Source organism: Polypterus senegalus, chromosome 10 (genome assembly GCF_016835505.1).
Source record: "Polypterus senegalus isolate Bchr_013 chromosome 10, ASM1683550v1, whole genome shotgun sequence".
Lineage (NCBI taxonomy): Eukaryota > Metazoa > Chordata > Cladistia > Polypteriformes > Polypteridae > Polypterus > Polypterus senegalus.
Window position 1 is genome coordinate 176,588,850 of NC_053163.1, and position 19,205 is coordinate 176,608,054.

Genomic DNA, 19,205 nt, shown 5'->3' on the forward strand with positions numbered 1-19,205 from the left:
TTCTGTTTTCATGCAGAACAGAGATAACAAATGCTTACAACAGAATAGACATCTATTGCAACCAATGCCGAACAACCTGACGTTAATTGTGTCACATGATCCACATGTCAAGTCATCCAGTCATATGCTCACCACATCCCAAATATACAGTATGTAGTTTTACTAAAATATTGTTAACTAATAAACCATTTCCATAGAAAACGATCTTGTGAACCAAAATGGAACACGCTCAGAAGCAAGCGAGTTTTTGAATAGTTTTTGAACTGCCCTCCTGTCATTACACTTATATTCACAGTGTTGAACCTCAAATGGACTACCTTGGGATTATTTAGCATCAGTCAGTGAGGCCTTCTACTTGTTGAAGCATGTTCTCTTCCTGATAATGTTTTGGTTCACTTCTCTTTAATTTTTAATCTTTACTACATGTCTGTCAGTGCCCACTTTACTATTGATCTCACGTGAAGTGCAATATTTGCCTATGACTAAACTCTTACAGGGTTGGACTCTTGAACAGTGAATGAGACGGGGAAGCAAGTCTTCAATTCAAATGCTCAATTGTGTTTCAGCATGTTTCATCTGGTTCACAGGATTACTTACCGGAAGTTGTTTATTCAACAATATTTTATTAAAATTTCATGTGTCTGGGATGTTGTGATCTTGCGACTGGATGACTTGACATGTGGATTATACAACATAAGTAATGTGATATTTCTTATGGATTGTTTGTTCATCATTGGCCACCATAGACACCTATTCCATCAGAAACTTTATTTCCATTATGTATGAAAGCATGAGATTAAAACGTTTTTCGGCCATCACTACAAAGCACTTTGGGTAAATAACATAAAAAAGTATGTAAGTTTTGGTATAATTTTTGGTAGCATATTTGTTTTACGGTGGCGCAGTGATAGCGCTGCTGCCTCCCAGTAAGGAGGCCTGGGTTCGCTTCCTGGGTCTGCATGTTCTCCCCGTGTTTGCGTGAGTTTCCTCCGGGTACTCCGGTTTCCTCCCACAGACCAAAGACATGCAGGTTAGGTGCATTGCAGATCCTAAATTGTCTGTGGTGTGTGTCCTGCGGTGGGTTGGGACCCTGCCCAGGATTTGTTCCTGACTTGTGCTGGCTGGGATTGGCTCCTTCAGACCCCAGTGACCCTGTAGTTAGAATATAGTGGGATGGATAACGGATGGTTGGAATGGAAATGACTGACTGACTGACATTCATTTTACTGAGTGAAATTTTAATTTTTTGCATTTTGCTTTCAAACAAAGACAGATGGGCAATTAAAAGAATGTTTGAGACGTTAAGATATTGTCTGAAATTAGTGTTGAGATGAGGAAAAACTTTCTTTTTAGGTTGAAATGAAGTCTCTGTAACTGATATTGGGCAAATAAGAAAGGAAACCCACTTTGAGGTGTTTTCAGTCTATTAGAATTTTATAGGCTTGGTCATCTGAGATACTTAAAACAACTTCTGCTTTTTCTGCATTTTACAGATTACCAATCAGACAGCGACAGCTTTAACCCAACATTGTGGGAGGAACAACGACAACAACGTATGACGGTAGCATTTGATTTTGAAGATAAAAAGGAGGAAGAAGAGAACACTGGGAAAGTGAAGGTTCGATGTGTTGATTGTGATTTCTTTTTCATGAACATTTGAACTGCGACTGGCTCATAGTATGCTTACTTATTAGCTGTTTTCACCTACAGTGGTGTGAAAAACTATTTGCCCCCTTCCTGATTTCTTATTCTTTTGCATGTTTGTCACACAAAATGTTTCTGATCATCAAACACATTTAACCATTAGTCAAATATAACACAAGTAGACACAAAATGCAGTTTTTAATGGTTTTTATTATTTAGGGAGAAAAAAAATCCAAACCTACATGGCCCTGTGTGAAAAAGTAAATGCCCCCTGAACCTAATAACTGATTGGGCCACCCTTAGCAGCAATAACTGCAATCAAGCGTTTGCGATAACTTGCGATGAGTCTTTTACAGCACTCTGACTTGTTTCCATGACTTGGTTTGAGCAAATTACCAGTAAACATATTTCTGTGGAAAAAGTGAATTACACAAAACTTTTTTCGTCAAACATAGGATACAAAGTTTAATTATTAAAACATTGTGCAGCTTCCAGTAAAACCCTAATTCTATTTTGATACATTCAGTACGTTTTACTTGTCTAGTATCGGCCGAGCCACTGTTGTATGTAGGTCTTTGGACCCAGTCATGTTTGATAGTTTTGGTCTACTGTCAGATATCCGAATAAAATTTGAAAACAAAAGCGTTTGGATATGTTCATCAATGTACAGCTTTGGTGTCAACTGAACATCTTTGTCACTTTGAACAAAGTGGATTGATTTGACTCAAATGTATAGTATGTTCTTAGGATCGATAATAACATTTTTTGAGGTTTACTTGAAATTATTCATTCACTGTTTATACCTTTCATTGTGCTGACAATGATACAGAATGGTTCAGAAAGCATCAAAAAAAAGGATTAAGAACATGTTACCCTGAACATTAACATTAAAAAAATTGAGGAATACATTTGAAGACTTTTGTGAAGGTTACTGCATCTCAGAACACTGCATTAAATCATCTAAACCTATTAATTCTCTCTCAATCTGTCCTTCATTTTTAGTCTAATTTTGGGTTGTAACAGTCGCAGTCGATCCAGGCAGTATTAGACTCAAACTGGGAATCAACCCTGTATGGGGCACCAGTTCATCACAAGGCACACTCATTAAGTAACTTTCCACCTTTAGGAGGTGCACATGTTGTAAGTAACAGAATTATTATTCTTTAATATATTTTTGTTGAAATGCTTCCTCCAAACAAATCTGTACAAACACAATATGTGCAAATTACTTTACAATTTATCTATTATTGCTACCTGTGACAGATAGGGGGCGCTATCGCTCCCTTGAACCCCTGTCCACAACTCCAGACACCAGGTAAAAGTCCAAACGTTGACTTTATTCAATCGCCACAGTGCACAAAGCACCCTCTCCTCCACAATACTCATACAAATCAATACTCAATCACAAATACACAATAAATCAATCCTCCTACTCCCAGATGCATTGCCACCCTTCCACTCAGCTCAGCTTGCCGTCTGGGAGCTCCCACAGTCCTTTTAATTACCCTGACCCAGAAGCGTTCCAATCCCCAGTCCATGTGACTCTCAATCGCTTCCAGGTCAGGTACAAGTCCTTTCTTTTCACCCCGGAAGCACGTCGCTCTTCCTCTGACGCACTTCCGGGTTATAGGGCATGAAGAAGTCTTCGGTCCTCCCTGCAGCTCCCTCTTACGGCCCCTGTGATATCCAGCAGGGTCTTGTATAAAAACTACATGTCCCATGACTCCCTGCTGCTCTTCGGGGCACCTCCATACTGCAGGGAGGGCTCCATCTGGCGGCCTGGGGGTATTGGCCGGGATGACAAGCCGGCCACATCTCACATACCAAATCATAAATTAGAACATCAGAACAATCTCGATGAGAACAGGCCATTCAGCCCAACAAAGCTCACCAGTCCTATCCACTTATTTATTCCAAAACAACATCAACTCAAGTTTTGTAGGCCGCTAAATTCCTACTATCTGCTACACCACTTGGTCACTTATCCCATGTGTCTGTGGCTCTCTGTATAAAGAAAAACTTCCTGTCACCGTGTTCTCAATGAAGTCACTGTCTCGATCAACTGGACTAATTCCCTTCATAATTTTAAACACTTCAATCATGACTCCATCTTCTTTTGCTTAAACTGAAAAGCCTCAGCTCTTTTAATCTTTCCTCATTATTTATCCTTAGATAGCCTTAGAATCAGCCTAGTCGCTCTTCTCTGGACCTCTTCTAGGGCTTCTATGTCCTTCTTGTACCCTGGAGACCAAAACTGTACACAGTATTCCTAGCGAGGCCTCAGGAGGATAAACTCTTTAGACTTGTACTCCACACATCAAGGCACTATATAACCTCACATTCTGTGAGCCTTCTTAATGGCTTTTGTCTGGCAGTTGATAGTGTTCAGTCCTCTATGACTCTTAAATCCTTCTCATAAGGTGTACTTTCAACTTTCAGACCCATACAGTACATGCTTTGAACAATGAAAGGCAATTTCAAATTCAATGCTGTGCAACTATCACAAACACACTATAAGACTATAATATTAAAATACTGTACTTGTAACTGGAGCATTAGAAAAACCTTTGACGAAAACAGGCCATTCATCCCAAAAAAGCTTGCCAACCCTATCCACTTAATTCCCACGGCACAAAATCAAATCGAGTTTTGAAGGTCCCTAAAGTCCTACTGTGCACCTCACATCTTGGTAATTTATTCCAGGTGTCTAAGGTTTTCTGTGTGAAGAAAGGAAACTTAATGTTTGTGTGAAATTTACCCTCAACAAGTTTCCATCTGTGTCCCCGTGTTCTTGCTGAACTCATTTTAAATTAACAGCCTCAATCCATTGTACTGTACTAATTCCCTTCATAATGTTAAAAAATCTTCAGTCATGTCACGTCTTAATCTCTAATCTTTAACGTAAACTGACAAGGTTCAACTTCTTCAATCTTTCCTCCCATGCCTCTCAGTTCTGGAATCAGTGTAGTCGCTCTTCTCTGGACTTTTTCTAGTACTGCACTGTCGTTTTTGTAGCCCAGAGACCAAAACGCACACAGTATTCCAGGTCAGGCCTCACCAATGCATTATAAAGCTTAACCCTAACCCTTCACGTTTACTCTAAACATGGTGCTTTATGACCTAACATCCTGTTACCTTTCTTGATGGCTTCTGTATGCTGTTTGGAGAGTGAAGAGTCCTCTTTGACACCTTGGTCCTTATCATAAGGAGTGCTTTCAAATTTCAGAACTCCAATTGCGTATTCACGTCTAGCGTTTCTACTTCCTACAAGTAATACATTAAGTTAAATTTCATCTTACACAAATCTGCCCAAGTCTGTATGCTGTCCAAGTCTCTCTGTAATGATAAAATGGATTCTAAATTATACAGGGTGGCCAACGAAAAAGTGGCTCGCCTCTTATAGAGTGTACATAAACATGCTGACCATACTGAAATGGGCACAGAGATGTATTGACACACAAGGAGATAACTTTCAGCTTCTTCTGTAAATGTGAGTACCAGCTCTGATCATTTTTCTCTTCACCACGTAATGCAGTCATCTCGGTGAAGGAGGGCTACATTTTTGTGGGCCACCGTGTATCTGCTAATCCACCTAGGTTGGTATCATCTGCAAACTTAACCAGCTTGTTGTTTGTATTCCTATCCAGATCATTTATGTACTATATTAAAAATACCAGCGGTCGTAGCATCGACCCAATACATGTGTAATGTATTCTGATCATCTACAGTACATTATGCTGGGTAAATGCATCTTCCAAATATACAGTTACGAGCAAAATACCCGCACTTCACAGTGAAGAAGTACTGTGTTAAAGAATTTATGAAAAAGAAAAGGAAACATTTTAAAAATAACGCAACATGATTGTCAATGCAATTGTCGAAGGCTTATTTTAGCATTGAGAGTGAATTTGATGATTGTAAAGAGTTTAATTTATGATTGTAAATGTTGTGCATGAGAAATGTACATTTTTAGGATGTAAGGATCTCTTTGTAAATGACGTTTGCAGTTCTGCCCTCGGGCTGTAAAATGACCAAGCTGTCTGCTGAGATTACTCTTGAGCATGCAACGTACAGTTGGCCATGTGAGAAGGAATCTTGTGTCAAGTCAATGCCAACCTTTTTTGGAGTCTGGCCCTGTGACTTATTTATTGTCATAGCGAAGCAGACCCTTACTCGAAATTGGAGGCATTTGAATCGGAATGGGAGGTCAGAGGGTATGAGAGGGATGCGAGGAATAAATCTAGTCTCCCCTGAGCCAGTTCCAGTGAAAACAGTTGCCTCAATGAGGTTCTTGTGCAGAGATTTGATCCGAAGCCTGGTGCCGTTACAACGTTTTGGTAGTTGTAAGTTTCATAGTAACATAATTGGTGCACCGACCTTCAAAAGTAGAGTATGCAGAGGTATGCCTGGAGGATTAAGAGTGTGAAGAAACTCTACCGGATAGCGCACCACATACTCTAGTTCTACAACAGAGTCGACAGACATCTTTTTGTTTCGGAAGTTAGTTGGTGAAGTAAAATGGTGTTTATATGTGAAGTCATGTCGTTTTTTGGTGTTAGAATAGCTCTCTCCCTCAACCATTAGACGTCCTTTTCATGCAGATTTCATAGGTTGGGGTAAACATTTTCAATAAGGGTTTGTAAGGTTATTCACCAGGAAACAGAGATTATTAGGAATATTGATTTTACATTTCTGTTCAGTTAAATTGCCATCACCTATTTTGATGAAGAGAGCAGTGAACTCTCCAGCTTTTTTGTTGCAGTTCAAGTAAACCCTCATGTTTATTCTTAAGGTAAGAACATTGGTCCTAGGCCATAGGTATGAAGACTTTAGACATACTTTAACTTTGTCAGTGCGTGTTAATGGAAATAAAGACTGAAACCACCAAAAGGAGAGGTCAGTTCCAAAAGTTCCCTACAGCATAATGGTGAGAACCATCAAAAAGAAGAAGTTATTTTCGAAAGTTCATTACACCGCACGGAGCGAAATAAAACAAACTTAACATTTGTAAGTACAGTGTAAAGGATGAGCATAGGAAATATGGGCTTCCTACGTATATTGGAAGTTGCAGAAATAGTGAGGAGGGGTTTCCCCTATCTATATATACAGTTTAGGGGGTACACCTGTCAAACCAAGCACAGGTTGTTGCACTAAGACATGAAACATACCTAACTTTTGTAAGTACACTGCAAGGAATGAGCACACAAAATTTCAGCTTCTCACCTATATGGAAAGTGGGAGAATTAGTGAGGAGTCAGTGAGGGATTAGCCTTTTAAATGTATAGATGATAAAAATAACATCTCTTGTGACCAGAACTGGACTACTTGGGCTTAAAAGTGGATGGACTAGAACATATACTATGCGGCACACATTTGCTTTTTTACATATTCATTGTATTTTTTTTTTAAATAAACACGATTTATCTTTTGTTTTATAGGTTGAAATTAACCTCAAGAGATATCCAACACCCTATCCTGAAGACCTCAAAAATATGGTTAAGTCAGTACAAAACCTGGTAGGAAAAACCAGCCATGGAATAACGGCAGGAGAAAAATGCATTGGCAGTACCAATCTGGAGCACCACAGCAAAGAGAAATATGAACATAAATGGCCCATCTCAGCAAAAGAAGTGGCGATGGAGGTAGGACGAAGAAAACGGTGTAATCCAAATAGCCATGTCAGCATTCCTTATCAATGATTTTGATAGCATGAACAGCATATACAAACTCCAACTCGGCTTGGGAAGTATGCATTTGAGGATTTGAAATTTCAGAGAAAAATTTGGGCGTAGAACATTACAAGAATAACATTTGTAAGACAGAATAGCAGGACCATTTGCCATGTCGATACTAGGCATGTCATGGCACTTGCCTACAATTCTGTAACTTTTTAATAAGCACTATTTATTAGTAAGATTGTGAATGAACTTGTCATGTCTGTTAACCCTTCGTATAGCACCGGCTCTGTCAGCGAGCACGTTATGGGCTCTCAAAAAAAGTGGAAGTTCAGCGCGCAGTTGGTAAATTTGATGTGCCCAGCGATTTCTTGTCCTATTCTAAAGTGACATGGTCTGGCGATGAGATCAGTAACTGACATGTCCCACGACTAAAAGCTGTATAATGTGAAATCAGCTAAAGAGTTCTTTGATTAAGTCATCATTGCTTCAGCAAGTTGAGTTGTACAGTAGCATGCGTAATGAAGAAGACTGTCTCGCCCACCTGTGATGCCAGCAGTAGACTGATTATGTAATTTATCATCTTTATTTACAATTTTAGTTTTTGTGGTACACACTACGCATTATTTAACTGAACTGTCTGTCATTAGCTTAATGTACACAGTTGTATGAGAAGCAGATGCAAGCCGGGCATGACTAGCTAGTACATATAAGCTTAATGATATCATAATTTAACTGATAGTTTTGAATAAAATAGCTTGGCAGGCATAACAAAAGCAGTAACATTTATTTATATAGCATGTTCCATGCACTGAATTGAATTGTAGCTCAAATTGATTTACAATTGACAAAAGACAAATTACAATAGAATAGACATGGAATAAGCATAGTGAAAAATGAAAATGGATGGTGGAGAAGTAAATGCTCCAAAGGTTGAAGTCATTTTTACATAAGATGTAGAGATCAGCTCAGTTAATGTTAATTTATGATACAAACAACAATCTAAGAAGAGGGACGTTTGATAAATAACATGCATAGGTTATTAGTCTCCGTGTCTACTTGTGATGCCAGGGCATGTATCAACACCACTCATTTAAGTATTCTCCGAGTGTGCTTCAGTCATCAGTGAAGTTATGTTTGATAATAAAATCAGTGGCTTAAGGGAAATTCAATTTGTGGACAATTTTATTAACATATAAATGCCAAGGGAGCCACATGCTTGTCAGACACAGTATGGAATATTCATCTGAAGGATGAAAGAAAAACAATAAAGACACAAAAGGCAAAACAAATAGAAGTTCAATGGTGTCCAGAATTGTTGCTGCATGATTTCCATACAAATGTTCTGTTCCCTTTACGTTGCTCTTTTTTGTTGAACAGGTTGCAGAAAGAGAAGTGAAAGATTTCCAGAAGTCACAGATAGCAGACCCCAGCACTATTCATAATTCTGCCATGGAAATTTCTAAGAGAAAAGAGAAAGAGGAGCTGGCAGAAAGCTCTGAGGTACACCTCTATTTAGCACAGTGGCTCTAATAATTATTTCATAGTAACCAAAAGAAAATGGGAAGTAAAAGATTCACTAATGGAAAGCATCTGTACAGCATGTCAAAATAAGAAGTGCAATTTAAATTGTACCATAGCAGTCCTACTTACCTCAAATGGTGTGGGGTCTGCACCTTTTCATGAGAGGAAATGGTGATAGATGTGAGCTGGGCAAAAATATTTCACAAAACATAAATGTTTTCTTTCTCTTTTAATATTAACTAATTAACCATATTTTCTTACCTCAGCCACAACTTTGCTATTAATTATAATAAGCTGTTTATTAAAGCATGCATTGAGCTGTGTCATCCCTTACAAAAATGAAACATCTAATTTACTAAATATTACTACTAATATGAATGTATTGTAAAATATTTTATAAAATATCAAAGATAAATCCATTACAATATCTTGCAGTATAATGAAATTTCATTGAAAATATGTTCATTATTGAAATTTTCAAATATGGCAATATATTTTTCAATATATAAAAATACATTTCTTTCAAAAATGAAATGCACCTAAATACATATAGATATATATATATATATATATTGTCACAAGAACGAGACATGGACAGATAAAGAGTTGGGGCAGCCACCCGTATAATGTGGTATCCTGGCTGCAAAAGGTCGTTTTATCAAACAATCAGCACTGAAGTGCATTCAACTGAGTCCAGAACAAGACTGAGGAAACAAAGGAAAAGGGGCAGGTTTTAAAGGGGGAGACAGGAAGTGAGGTCATATGGATCCGGGCGTGGTCTTCCACCATTGGTTCATAGCCGGACGTGACATCAGAGGGACTGGAGCTGGTGTGGCCGACTTCCATTGGCTCAGTCCCGGAAGTGATGTCAGGAGAGCCAGGGGATGGTCTACAGGCAAGGGAGAAAAAGAGTCAGTGCACTCTGCCACACCCCGGCATGCCTCCGAACGGCCTTCACTCAAGCCCTTTAGCTGCCTCCCATGCGCACGTGTGTGACAATATATATATATATATATATATACAGTATATATATGTATTCATAGCATTCGTAGTCTGAGTCCCAATCTCAGACTACGAATGCTATGAATGTAATTACTCCGATCTTCAGGCTGTCCAATAAACAAACCACACGCAATGGCGCAGCGTAAAGAGGCTTCGCCGCTGACATCCGAGGTTCGAACCCCGTGAGGGGTGCAATGGAGTGTGTGCGCCTGACAAACCCAAATAAGGGCGAAACATGTGTCACGTACTCTGCATTATTTGACAGTAAACTACGTAATATATATATATATATAGGAGAAACAGGCAAAGGGTTAGTGCATACTGCCACCCCTGGGCTGGTGTGGAATTACCATCTTTGAAGCCATTTAGCTGCCTCCCATGTGTACGTGTGTCAATATATATAGATGAGTATATATATATGTAAATATATATTTTTTAAATTTGTTACTACCTACATTAATATGTTATAAAATATGCTAAGGATAAATATATTACAATATCTTGTGGAATAATTAAATGTATTTAAAAATACATTAATTATTGCCATTTTTGTATATTGCAATATATTTTCCAAAATAAATATTATATTTTAAATGTAGTTGTGTCATCCCTTACAAAGAAAATACAACTAAAATATATTTTTACAATGTTTTATTACCTATATTAACATATTTTAAAACATGTTATAAAATAATAAAATATGTCAAATATAGATATATTGCAATATCATTCAATATAATTAAATGCATTTGAAAATATGCAAATTATTCTTGTTTTTGTATATTGTAATATATTTTCCAAAATGTAAAAATATTTTCTTATTATTTTTTAAATTGCTAGGAATTATATACTGTGAAATATATTTTTTAGAGTTTATACTTCAAGAATTTTTTGAATATTGAAGTATACTTTAAAAATATATTGCCCTGGAATTGAAAATATCATTCAGTCACATAGGTTTTTTAATATTGGGATATATCCTAAAATTTAAAAACTAACAGTTCTTTTTGGCATTTTATTGGGTTGTGTGGTTCCTCGTAGAGCCATTGCTTGACAAAGAATCATTTCATTCTACAATGGGCTTTCTGCATATGAAATCGGTTCTTTTCCTTTTAAAACGTTTCGTAAAATGCAAATCTCTAATGCATTTGAGGCTGCCAAGCAGGATACAGCAGACTTAGTCTGAGTTACTGTCTGCATTGAGAGTCCTTTTAAAATCAGGAACCCATTGGCATTTCACCAATCTGTTACCATTTATTCATTGTGATTTATGGATCCTGTTACAAATCTCAATAAATAAAGGTTCTTTCTGGAACCTCCATGTGGATGATTATTTAGAGAGTCAAAAATTAAAATAAAATAAATTTTAAAAAATGAATAAAATCATTTGGAATCATAAAGAAGATAGGGTTTGCTTTGTCCAGGTAAAAAAAAAGATAAGTCATGAATAATTTTGCAAAAAACATATAATTTGAACTACATGTGAGTTACATTAAATTGAAAGATAAGTCCACATATTTTTGGAATATCTCTGAGTATATTGCAATATGTTTCAATTTTGTAAGGGATATAATAATGCTCTCTCCTGCATCACATTTTACATCCAGCCAAGACTGGGCTGGATGGAACTGGACAAGTTGAACAGGCAGGCTTGTGGCTGCTTAGATATGTAATGAATGAAAATCTTCTTATAAAACTGGACCTTAACAATATGACGTTAGAAGTAAAATGTCTGACAGGTGTACTGCTTTAAAGGTGTAATACTGGCAGTGATGTTTCTGCAATTTTGAAACAAAATTAGAAACAGTCACTTTAGGACGACAACACAAAGTCTTCTTCTTAATCTAAGCGGATCTGTTCATTCTGACATATATATCCAGATGGATATTTTCTAAACCAATATATGAATTTGACAAGTGCATCTGAATGGATGTACATGACTCAACTAATCTTTTTAAACTTTTAAGTATATGTACCTAAGCCAATATGTATTGAAACAGACGTATAGATAATGTGGACTCGAGGGGGTCACTGTTGCCCCGTGAAACCCAACAGACAGATGTCCAAGACACATGTGTAAAAGCACCAAGTATAACTTTTAATATCTTCCTTAAATAAAGTGCACAAAGCACCAAACACGCCACAATTCGAAATATAACAATAATCAATAACAATAATCCTCCACACCCAGCAGCTCTGTCAACCCCCTCCCAACTCCGACTCAGCTTGCTGGGTCTGCATCAGTCCTCTATATAGTCCTTTACCCAGAAGTGCTTCTCCTCTTCTTCCGAGTCAAATACCACCTCATCAGACCTCAAGTACTGTGGGCTTACGTCCTCATGACTCCGAAGTACTTCCGGGTTGTAAGAAAGTAGGAGTTCCCAGGTCCTTTATGAGCTCCCCCTCACGGCACCCAAAAGGGCTGAGAAAATGGACTCCATGCCCCATGATGCCCTGAGGGAATCCAGGGTACATTTACCGTCCAGGTGAGCTGCCACCTAGCGTCCTGGGGGGAGGCAGTGCCCTGGAAAGGCTGCACTTCTCCAGTCTTCTAGTTCTGGGACGTCCCGGCCAGATTGAGCTGCCGGCCATCTGTCACAATAGATAGATAGATAGATAGATAGATAGATAGATAGATAGATAGATAGATAGATAGATAGATAGATAGATAGATAGATAGATAGATGTGAAAGGCATTTTATAATAGATGGATATATTGATAGATTGTACATACTGTATGATATATATACTAAATATATTTATATCTCTATATTTTTATATTTGTCTATATATACATAAATGTATATACTATATTTTCTATAAATATATTAATTTCATTTAACACCCAATAATACAGTATATCTTTACATGCATTATGTCTTGAAGTACTCAAAAATAACACACTATCTAAAGTGTAATATGTATTTATCGGTGTGACATCTTTTTAGTAACGTATGCTACAGGCCTATCCATCTGTATAAATTCATCTAAAGCTCCCGTGGCCTTTTGCTGCAACAGATAAGAATTAAGTCCCCTATGCCGTACGTGTGAAGGGTCATTCAAACAAGTCAATCATAGGAGCAACATCTATCACAATTTATAGCCTAAAATCTTTTGTAAGCCTAATTTTTGGTTTATTGATTGTTAAAGAAAGTTCTGTGTAATTTTGCTGCTGAAATAAATGACCTGGAAAGAAGATTTCTGTCTGCATATAACAGGGACTCATGCATCCATGGTTTATGAATTAATTTATCTGCAGCGTTTTTCTTAGCAGCTTCTCTCTTAACTCACAGCACAATTTAATTCCTGACTCTCCAAAAACTATTTTTTGGCGTTTGGTTCAAATATTCTCTTCTTTCCTATAAACACTGCTATGAAGCTCTCATGTGATCTTAGATTTAAGTTCTTCATATAGATAGTCGAGGACCTCTCATGTACTACATGAGCCATTGGTTCATCTTTACTATTATTGTCAGGATATAATGCTACAACAGCCTTGAGTCAGACTTTAAGCCTGCCATCTTTCAGGTGTCCTGTTAAACTGATGCTGACTTTCAGTGATCACCAAAAGTCTGATGACACTCTGGAAATGTTACTTGATGTTTATTTTCATATTAAATTCCCAGCTCAGCTTCTCTTTCAGGCCTTCAAAAAGACCTTTTTTAAGATTCAGAATTAGCTCACTACCTCCTCCCTGTTGCCATTCATCCACAGTGTATGAAAATTGTCTGGCACATTCCTTATTTTTATCAATGTATATCAGGCTGACTACCTCTTGTTCTGAGGTAACTGTCATGTTCTTTAAATGGTACAGTTGTTCACATACATTTATTTTTTTCTTGTGGATCACAGACAGGTTAAGTGACCCACTCAGCCTCAACTGTGAGTGAGTGAACATGTCAAGTCAAGTTGGCGAGCATGCACTGGTACAGTGTGTTGCCGCACCCACTACATTACGAAACAACTCGGGATCCCGGTTGGCAAACCCCAAGGCAGACACGCGGTCCAGTCCCACCCTCCTGAAATGACCCTCTATCTGCCACAGCCAGCAATCTAATATTTAAAGTCCAATTCTGTAACCAGTGTACCACACTGCCCAAACATGGTACTGATTTAAGTGGTGGGCCAGATGAGTGCCCTTTAAAATCTTAATTTAAATAATATGGACATAACTGAATGCTGTATAATATAAATGAAGAAAGATTTTCTCCTTAGTCAACCTTAACTGTTTAGTGAAACTCATAGCAAGTGCTTTGTATCCACCATTTTTTTATATCCTTTGTTGTTGGAGGAAAAGAAGCAATGAAGCAAGCAAAATGCTTCCCTTAATGAAAATTAACCTCACACTCATGGCCCACCAGAGGAGTCCTACAAATAGGTGGGCTCCTCCAAAATATTTAAATTGTCAACCAAATTATAGACCATTCAGAACATCCAAATGAGTTTAAAGCAAAATGTGAGCCAGGAAATAAATTGTGAAGTCAGTCTGGTGCCCGGTGTAGGAAACCTCTTTACAGGTCAGTAATGTCCTTGTTAGTGCAGCTTTGGCAGAATAAACACATAACAAATGGGAAAGTTTGGTATGATTAATGTTTCATTTTGTTTTTTTTAGCTTATGTGCATAACCTCCTAAGAAGGTGTTTGCAGAATCATCTGCCCAATCTCTACTGCATTGCATTGCTGCCACATTGTAAAGGACCAGCTCCGAGAAACGCTGTGGGTTCACTTCAAAATTGAGGACAGTCCCATAGGAATTTGAAGCCCGCTGTTTTTCCTTTAATCATAGGGTGTGATGCAATTGCGTTTTGATGCTGTTTGTGTTTTAAGTGTGTAAACACAATTGAAACTTTAACGCAATACAGTTATGTGTACCACTCAATGTGTTGTTCTATTTTGAAGTGAATTCAGCAAGCATATCGTGTTCATGCTTATAATATCATACATTCTCGCCTCTAAACCATGAAAATCCTTTCCATTTTTTGTTCTGTTTGCATAGATTGTTTTACATCGAGTTGTTCCAAAGCTGCAACAGCCAGAGAATATGACTCTCTCCCTAACAGCTTCCTGTTTCTGCCTCATAGTAAGTTGCTGAGAGAACAGATTCTCCCCAAAACGTGTTCTCATGTCCCTTTTTGGTTTATGTCATTAAAATGTAAACAAAAAAAAAAGTAAATATAGTAATAATAATCCAAAAAATGCTATAATGGTATTGTAAATGTGTATTCGTTAACCTTGGAAAAGGAATGTCTTACTCGTGATGTATGTCAAGAAGGTGTGATCACTGCATACTGTGATGAGGGCTAAGAATGGAGAACATGGAACTCGGAATATCTGTATTTATATCAATATAAAGCACACAGTCAATGTTCATTACAGCTAAATGCATTTTAAAAACAATCATACATACAAAGAAAAATGGTGTAGTTGCTCATAAAGGATTGCTATTAATATTTTGATCGATTGTTTCTTAAGCAGCATGATGGAGACATTGAATCCCACACTCGGTCATCTATGTGGAGTTTCTGTGGTCCCCATATCTGCGTGGGTTTTTCTCCATGAACTCTGGTTTTCCTCACTCATCCCTCAAAGTATTATGTCTGAGCTAGATACTAGACAAATCTCATAGGACGTGAAAGATAAATAATTACATTATGTAAAAGAAAAAGGAGATGATGGGAGGGGGTTCATAAAGAAATTCTCAAAACAGTGGTCAAAAAAGTCAGGCAGATATGAAAGCATGTAAGACTAAACACCAATTGTGGATGCCAGGGGATGCTCCAGCTCCCCCAGTTATCAAAAATTTAAAAGTCAAAGAGTCTTTTATTGTGGGAAACTCTTCATTATCAAGAGTTTCCCACCACCACAGCCACAAGTATAATAAAGCACAACAAAGCAACTCTTCCACTGCCTCTTCCACTCCTCCACACAAGCTTCGTCCACCTTCCACCCGACTGGCTCATCCATCTGAGGCAGGCAGCTTCACGTATGGTCCAAAAGCACTTCCAGGAGAGACAGAAACCCAATGAAGTAGGGCTCCCCAGTCTTTGCAACACCCCCTGGCAGCACCCACGGAACCCAGTAAGGCTGAGTCGAAGGACTCCATATCCCATGGTTCCCTGTGTGACAGTTTATTGTGCCCTTGAACCCCTGTCCATGACTCCAGACACCAGGTAAAAGTCCAATACTTGACTTTATTAAATCGCCACAGTGTACAAAGCACCCTCTCCTCCACTATTCTCATATAAATCACAATAATCAAACACAATAAACCAATCCTCCGACTCCCATACGCGTTGCCACCCTTCCACCCAGCTCAGCTCGCCGTCTGGGAGCTCCTACAGTCCTTTTATATATCCTGACCTGGAAGTGTTCCAATCCCCAGTCCATGTGACTCTCAATCACTTCCGGGTCAGGTACAAGTCCTTTTCTTCTCACCCCGGAAGGCGTAGGGAAAATACCCGTTGCTCCTCCCTGCAGCGTCTCCTATTGGCCCCCATGGCATCCAGCAGGGCTGCGTATATTGCGTATGCAATGTCCATGATGCCCTGCTGGTCTTCGGGGGACCTCCATACTGCAGGGAGGGTTCCACCTGGCGGCTTGGGGGTATTGGCCGGGATAAACGGCCCGCCATACACCACACCTGTCAGAATCTAAGGTTCCACTGCAACCCAGGGAGGCTGCCATCTAGCGTTCCGGGAGACATAATGACCTGTGCACACTCTGTCCCCCAGTCCTTCTATTCCAAGGGCATCCCAGCATGGTAAGGACACAGGCCATCCCTCACACAAAACAACCAAATAAATGAAATAGAAAACGCATGGTGTAACATTCAGATATGTTCAGTGACTAAGTAATTTGAAAGTTGAAGCATTTCACATTTTTTGGTACTTCATCTAAGAGTCACTTATCACATTTTCATTTATGAAACATTTTTGTACAAACATAATACTTAGCACTGGCAATAATTATCAATAATTATCACTTTTAAAGCGTAATATCTATCTATTGAATATGTTTGTCAGGTCAATGTACGTTCTGATAATGGCTCAGTGACATGATTTATTGTACGTGTGAGTCGTCATTTAGCTGGCTTGGCTGCATTTCCTTACTTGATCAAGGGTGCCGTTATTTCCCATTTTAACCAAAATGTTGCTGACACATTGGACAGAGTTGCTGTAGATACACACATGTTCTTCTGTCAAGTTTTCCTTTTATAAATCTGAACTTTTGCGTGGGAAGCTGTGGACACTCATTTCGGGCCTCTTTTTGTGCATACACAAGTTTTATTAATCTGACCCCCGGTCGTGATGATAGTGAGGTAGTTCTCTGAATTCCTCACAATCTTCAGTAGGAATCTTAGGTGTATTTTATGCAACTTCTTTGATGCATAAAATGTTTTTTTTGCAACATGTTAAGTAAAATTCTAACAAAGCACTTAGTTGGTGGGTACTAAATGAAAATGAAACGTCAGTTGGATTACATTATTATTATGAGTACAAAGCCTGCTATTTTGTTTCAGTGGTGTCTTACCTCATTTGACTTACTTGTCCTGCCCCAGCACAGAATACGGCCAGCAAATCCTCTGTGGTCGAGAGAGGAAACACAAGTCTGTTCAATAGATATTGGGATGCCAACCCAGTTGTGCCCGTTTACTTCAAACTGAAAATCCAACAAAAGGTACAAGTGATCATAGGCATGAAGGCAGTGAAAACAAACAGAAAAGAACAGATAGCCAAGTGTGGGCTTCAAGGTGTGGTTCCTTCAGGAAAGACCACCACGGAGGAGATCCATCCTGTGCTGTGCTCTGCTCACAGAGTGACGCCTCCTTCCAGGTGTTGCCTCCCCACAACTATGTATTGGGTAGCGAAAGTACAGAAAATAAATTGCTTAAAGAATATATGAGTGCCAAACCACATGTGAGTAACAGACAGTTTCTTACCACAGATTTTCAAGCACTTTGCCTTGTATTGCATTGCAAGTGAAAAAAAACTGTAACAAAAAATATTTTACCCGAAATGCAGCTCAGGGTCTAAATAACAGAGTACATTGAGAAACAACGAAACAAAATGATTAGAGGTAGAAACCTTTTAAAAAGACTACCTGCTGGTAAATGGAAAATAAATGCTGATACATTTGTGAAATAATACATTTCAGTAAGAAAATTGGAAATGTAATCAGACTCCTCCACAGAATCTTAAGCAAATAAAATCCTTCTTTTGTAACATATATGACCTTTGTTCAGTTATGTACACACTTCTAGTTTTGCCTATTCTGAACAGTTAAGAAAATGAAAGTGCTGGAAAGACTACAGGAAACAAACTGACATTGGGCTGATGTGGGCAGCAACAATGGCCAAATGGGGATTTGTTCATTGTGCCATCACTGGCCCAGTGTAGACAAACAGACGGAGAGCCCGAATTTAATCATTACCTGAAAAAATTAAAAATCCCTTAGTGGCCCAACCATCCACTTCAAACCCACTATTGTGAGATTTGTGAGACTTGCCAAGTCCGTTTACTAGGTTCTTAAAATGAACACACATACACTTAGAGATCGTTGTCAGATAATGACTTGAGTGATGTCCATTTGCCATTCGTCCCATAGTATTCCACATAGGACCCCCTTCACATAAGTACTTATAAGAGTGATGTCAAATGCCTGTTACTCTTAGTACTTTACATAGGGACTCGTTATCAGCAGAGCACAGGGGGCTCAGCATCTATTTTTTTATGTGCCACTTACCAACCAATAGGGTCTTAACATCTGCCCCTCATGTTGTTCATATTGAGGTGTGACCACTCAGCCTTGATAGCGTTGTGAGGAAGAAAGTAGTAGTCTTCTCAGACTAGGTGCCCTAATATTTGCTCCAGTCACTCATGATCTAAAAACAAAGTATAGAAATGTTAACACAATGTGGCATTTATTAACCTTCTTATATACAAATGCTCGACCGTGGCTGTCCGTTTGTTTGTCCAGGATTTTAAATCACCTGTAGCTCACAAACCGTTTGACCTATTGACCTGAAATTTGGTACACATATATTACATGATGTCTACTATCCGTTTTCAAGGTGATGATTGACCTGCAAGGTTCTTCCTCTTTGTATTTTATTGAAGAATCAAATCTCGGCAGCAATCAGCAGGGCGTCTGTGTGGCGCATGCAAATGGGTGCCGTTCTCATCCCTACCACCTTCGCCGTCACTTCCCCTACCTCTTCATATCTTAAATCATTCGATTTAAGTGCCAGCTTAAGTGAAAAATTAAGGAAAACATACCAAGGACTTTTAACACAAACACTGATTTGATCAGTTTTAACGCAAAAAGATGCCAATGAAAAAAGAGAAGGGGTGGGCCGCTAGG

General features: G+C 38.5%; 1 protein-coding gene across 7 annotated transcripts in view; it reads left to right on the forward strand.

Annotated features, from left to right (window-relative positions):
* lrrc7 (leucine rich repeat containing 7) overlaps positions 1 to 19,205 on the forward strand; it is a 495,776-nt gene that overhangs the window by 429,113 nt on the left and 47,458 nt on the right. For 6 of the 7 annotated variants that reach the window (XM_039767825.1, XM_039767819.1, XM_039767821.1 and 3 more), the window contains 4 exons: positions 1,494 to 1,618; positions 7,083 to 7,286; positions 8,700 to 8,822; positions 14,842 to 14,925. In XM_039767825.1, the coding sequence (XP_039623759.1) occupies positions 1,494 to 1,618; positions 7,083 to 7,286; positions 8,700 to 8,822; positions 14,842 to 14,925 (536 nt within the window). The remainder of the gene's footprint in view (positions 1 to 1,493; positions 1,619 to 7,082; positions 7,287 to 8,699; positions 8,823 to 14,841; positions 14,926 to 19,205) is intronic. The other variant, XM_039767822.1, reaches the window with a different exon arrangement.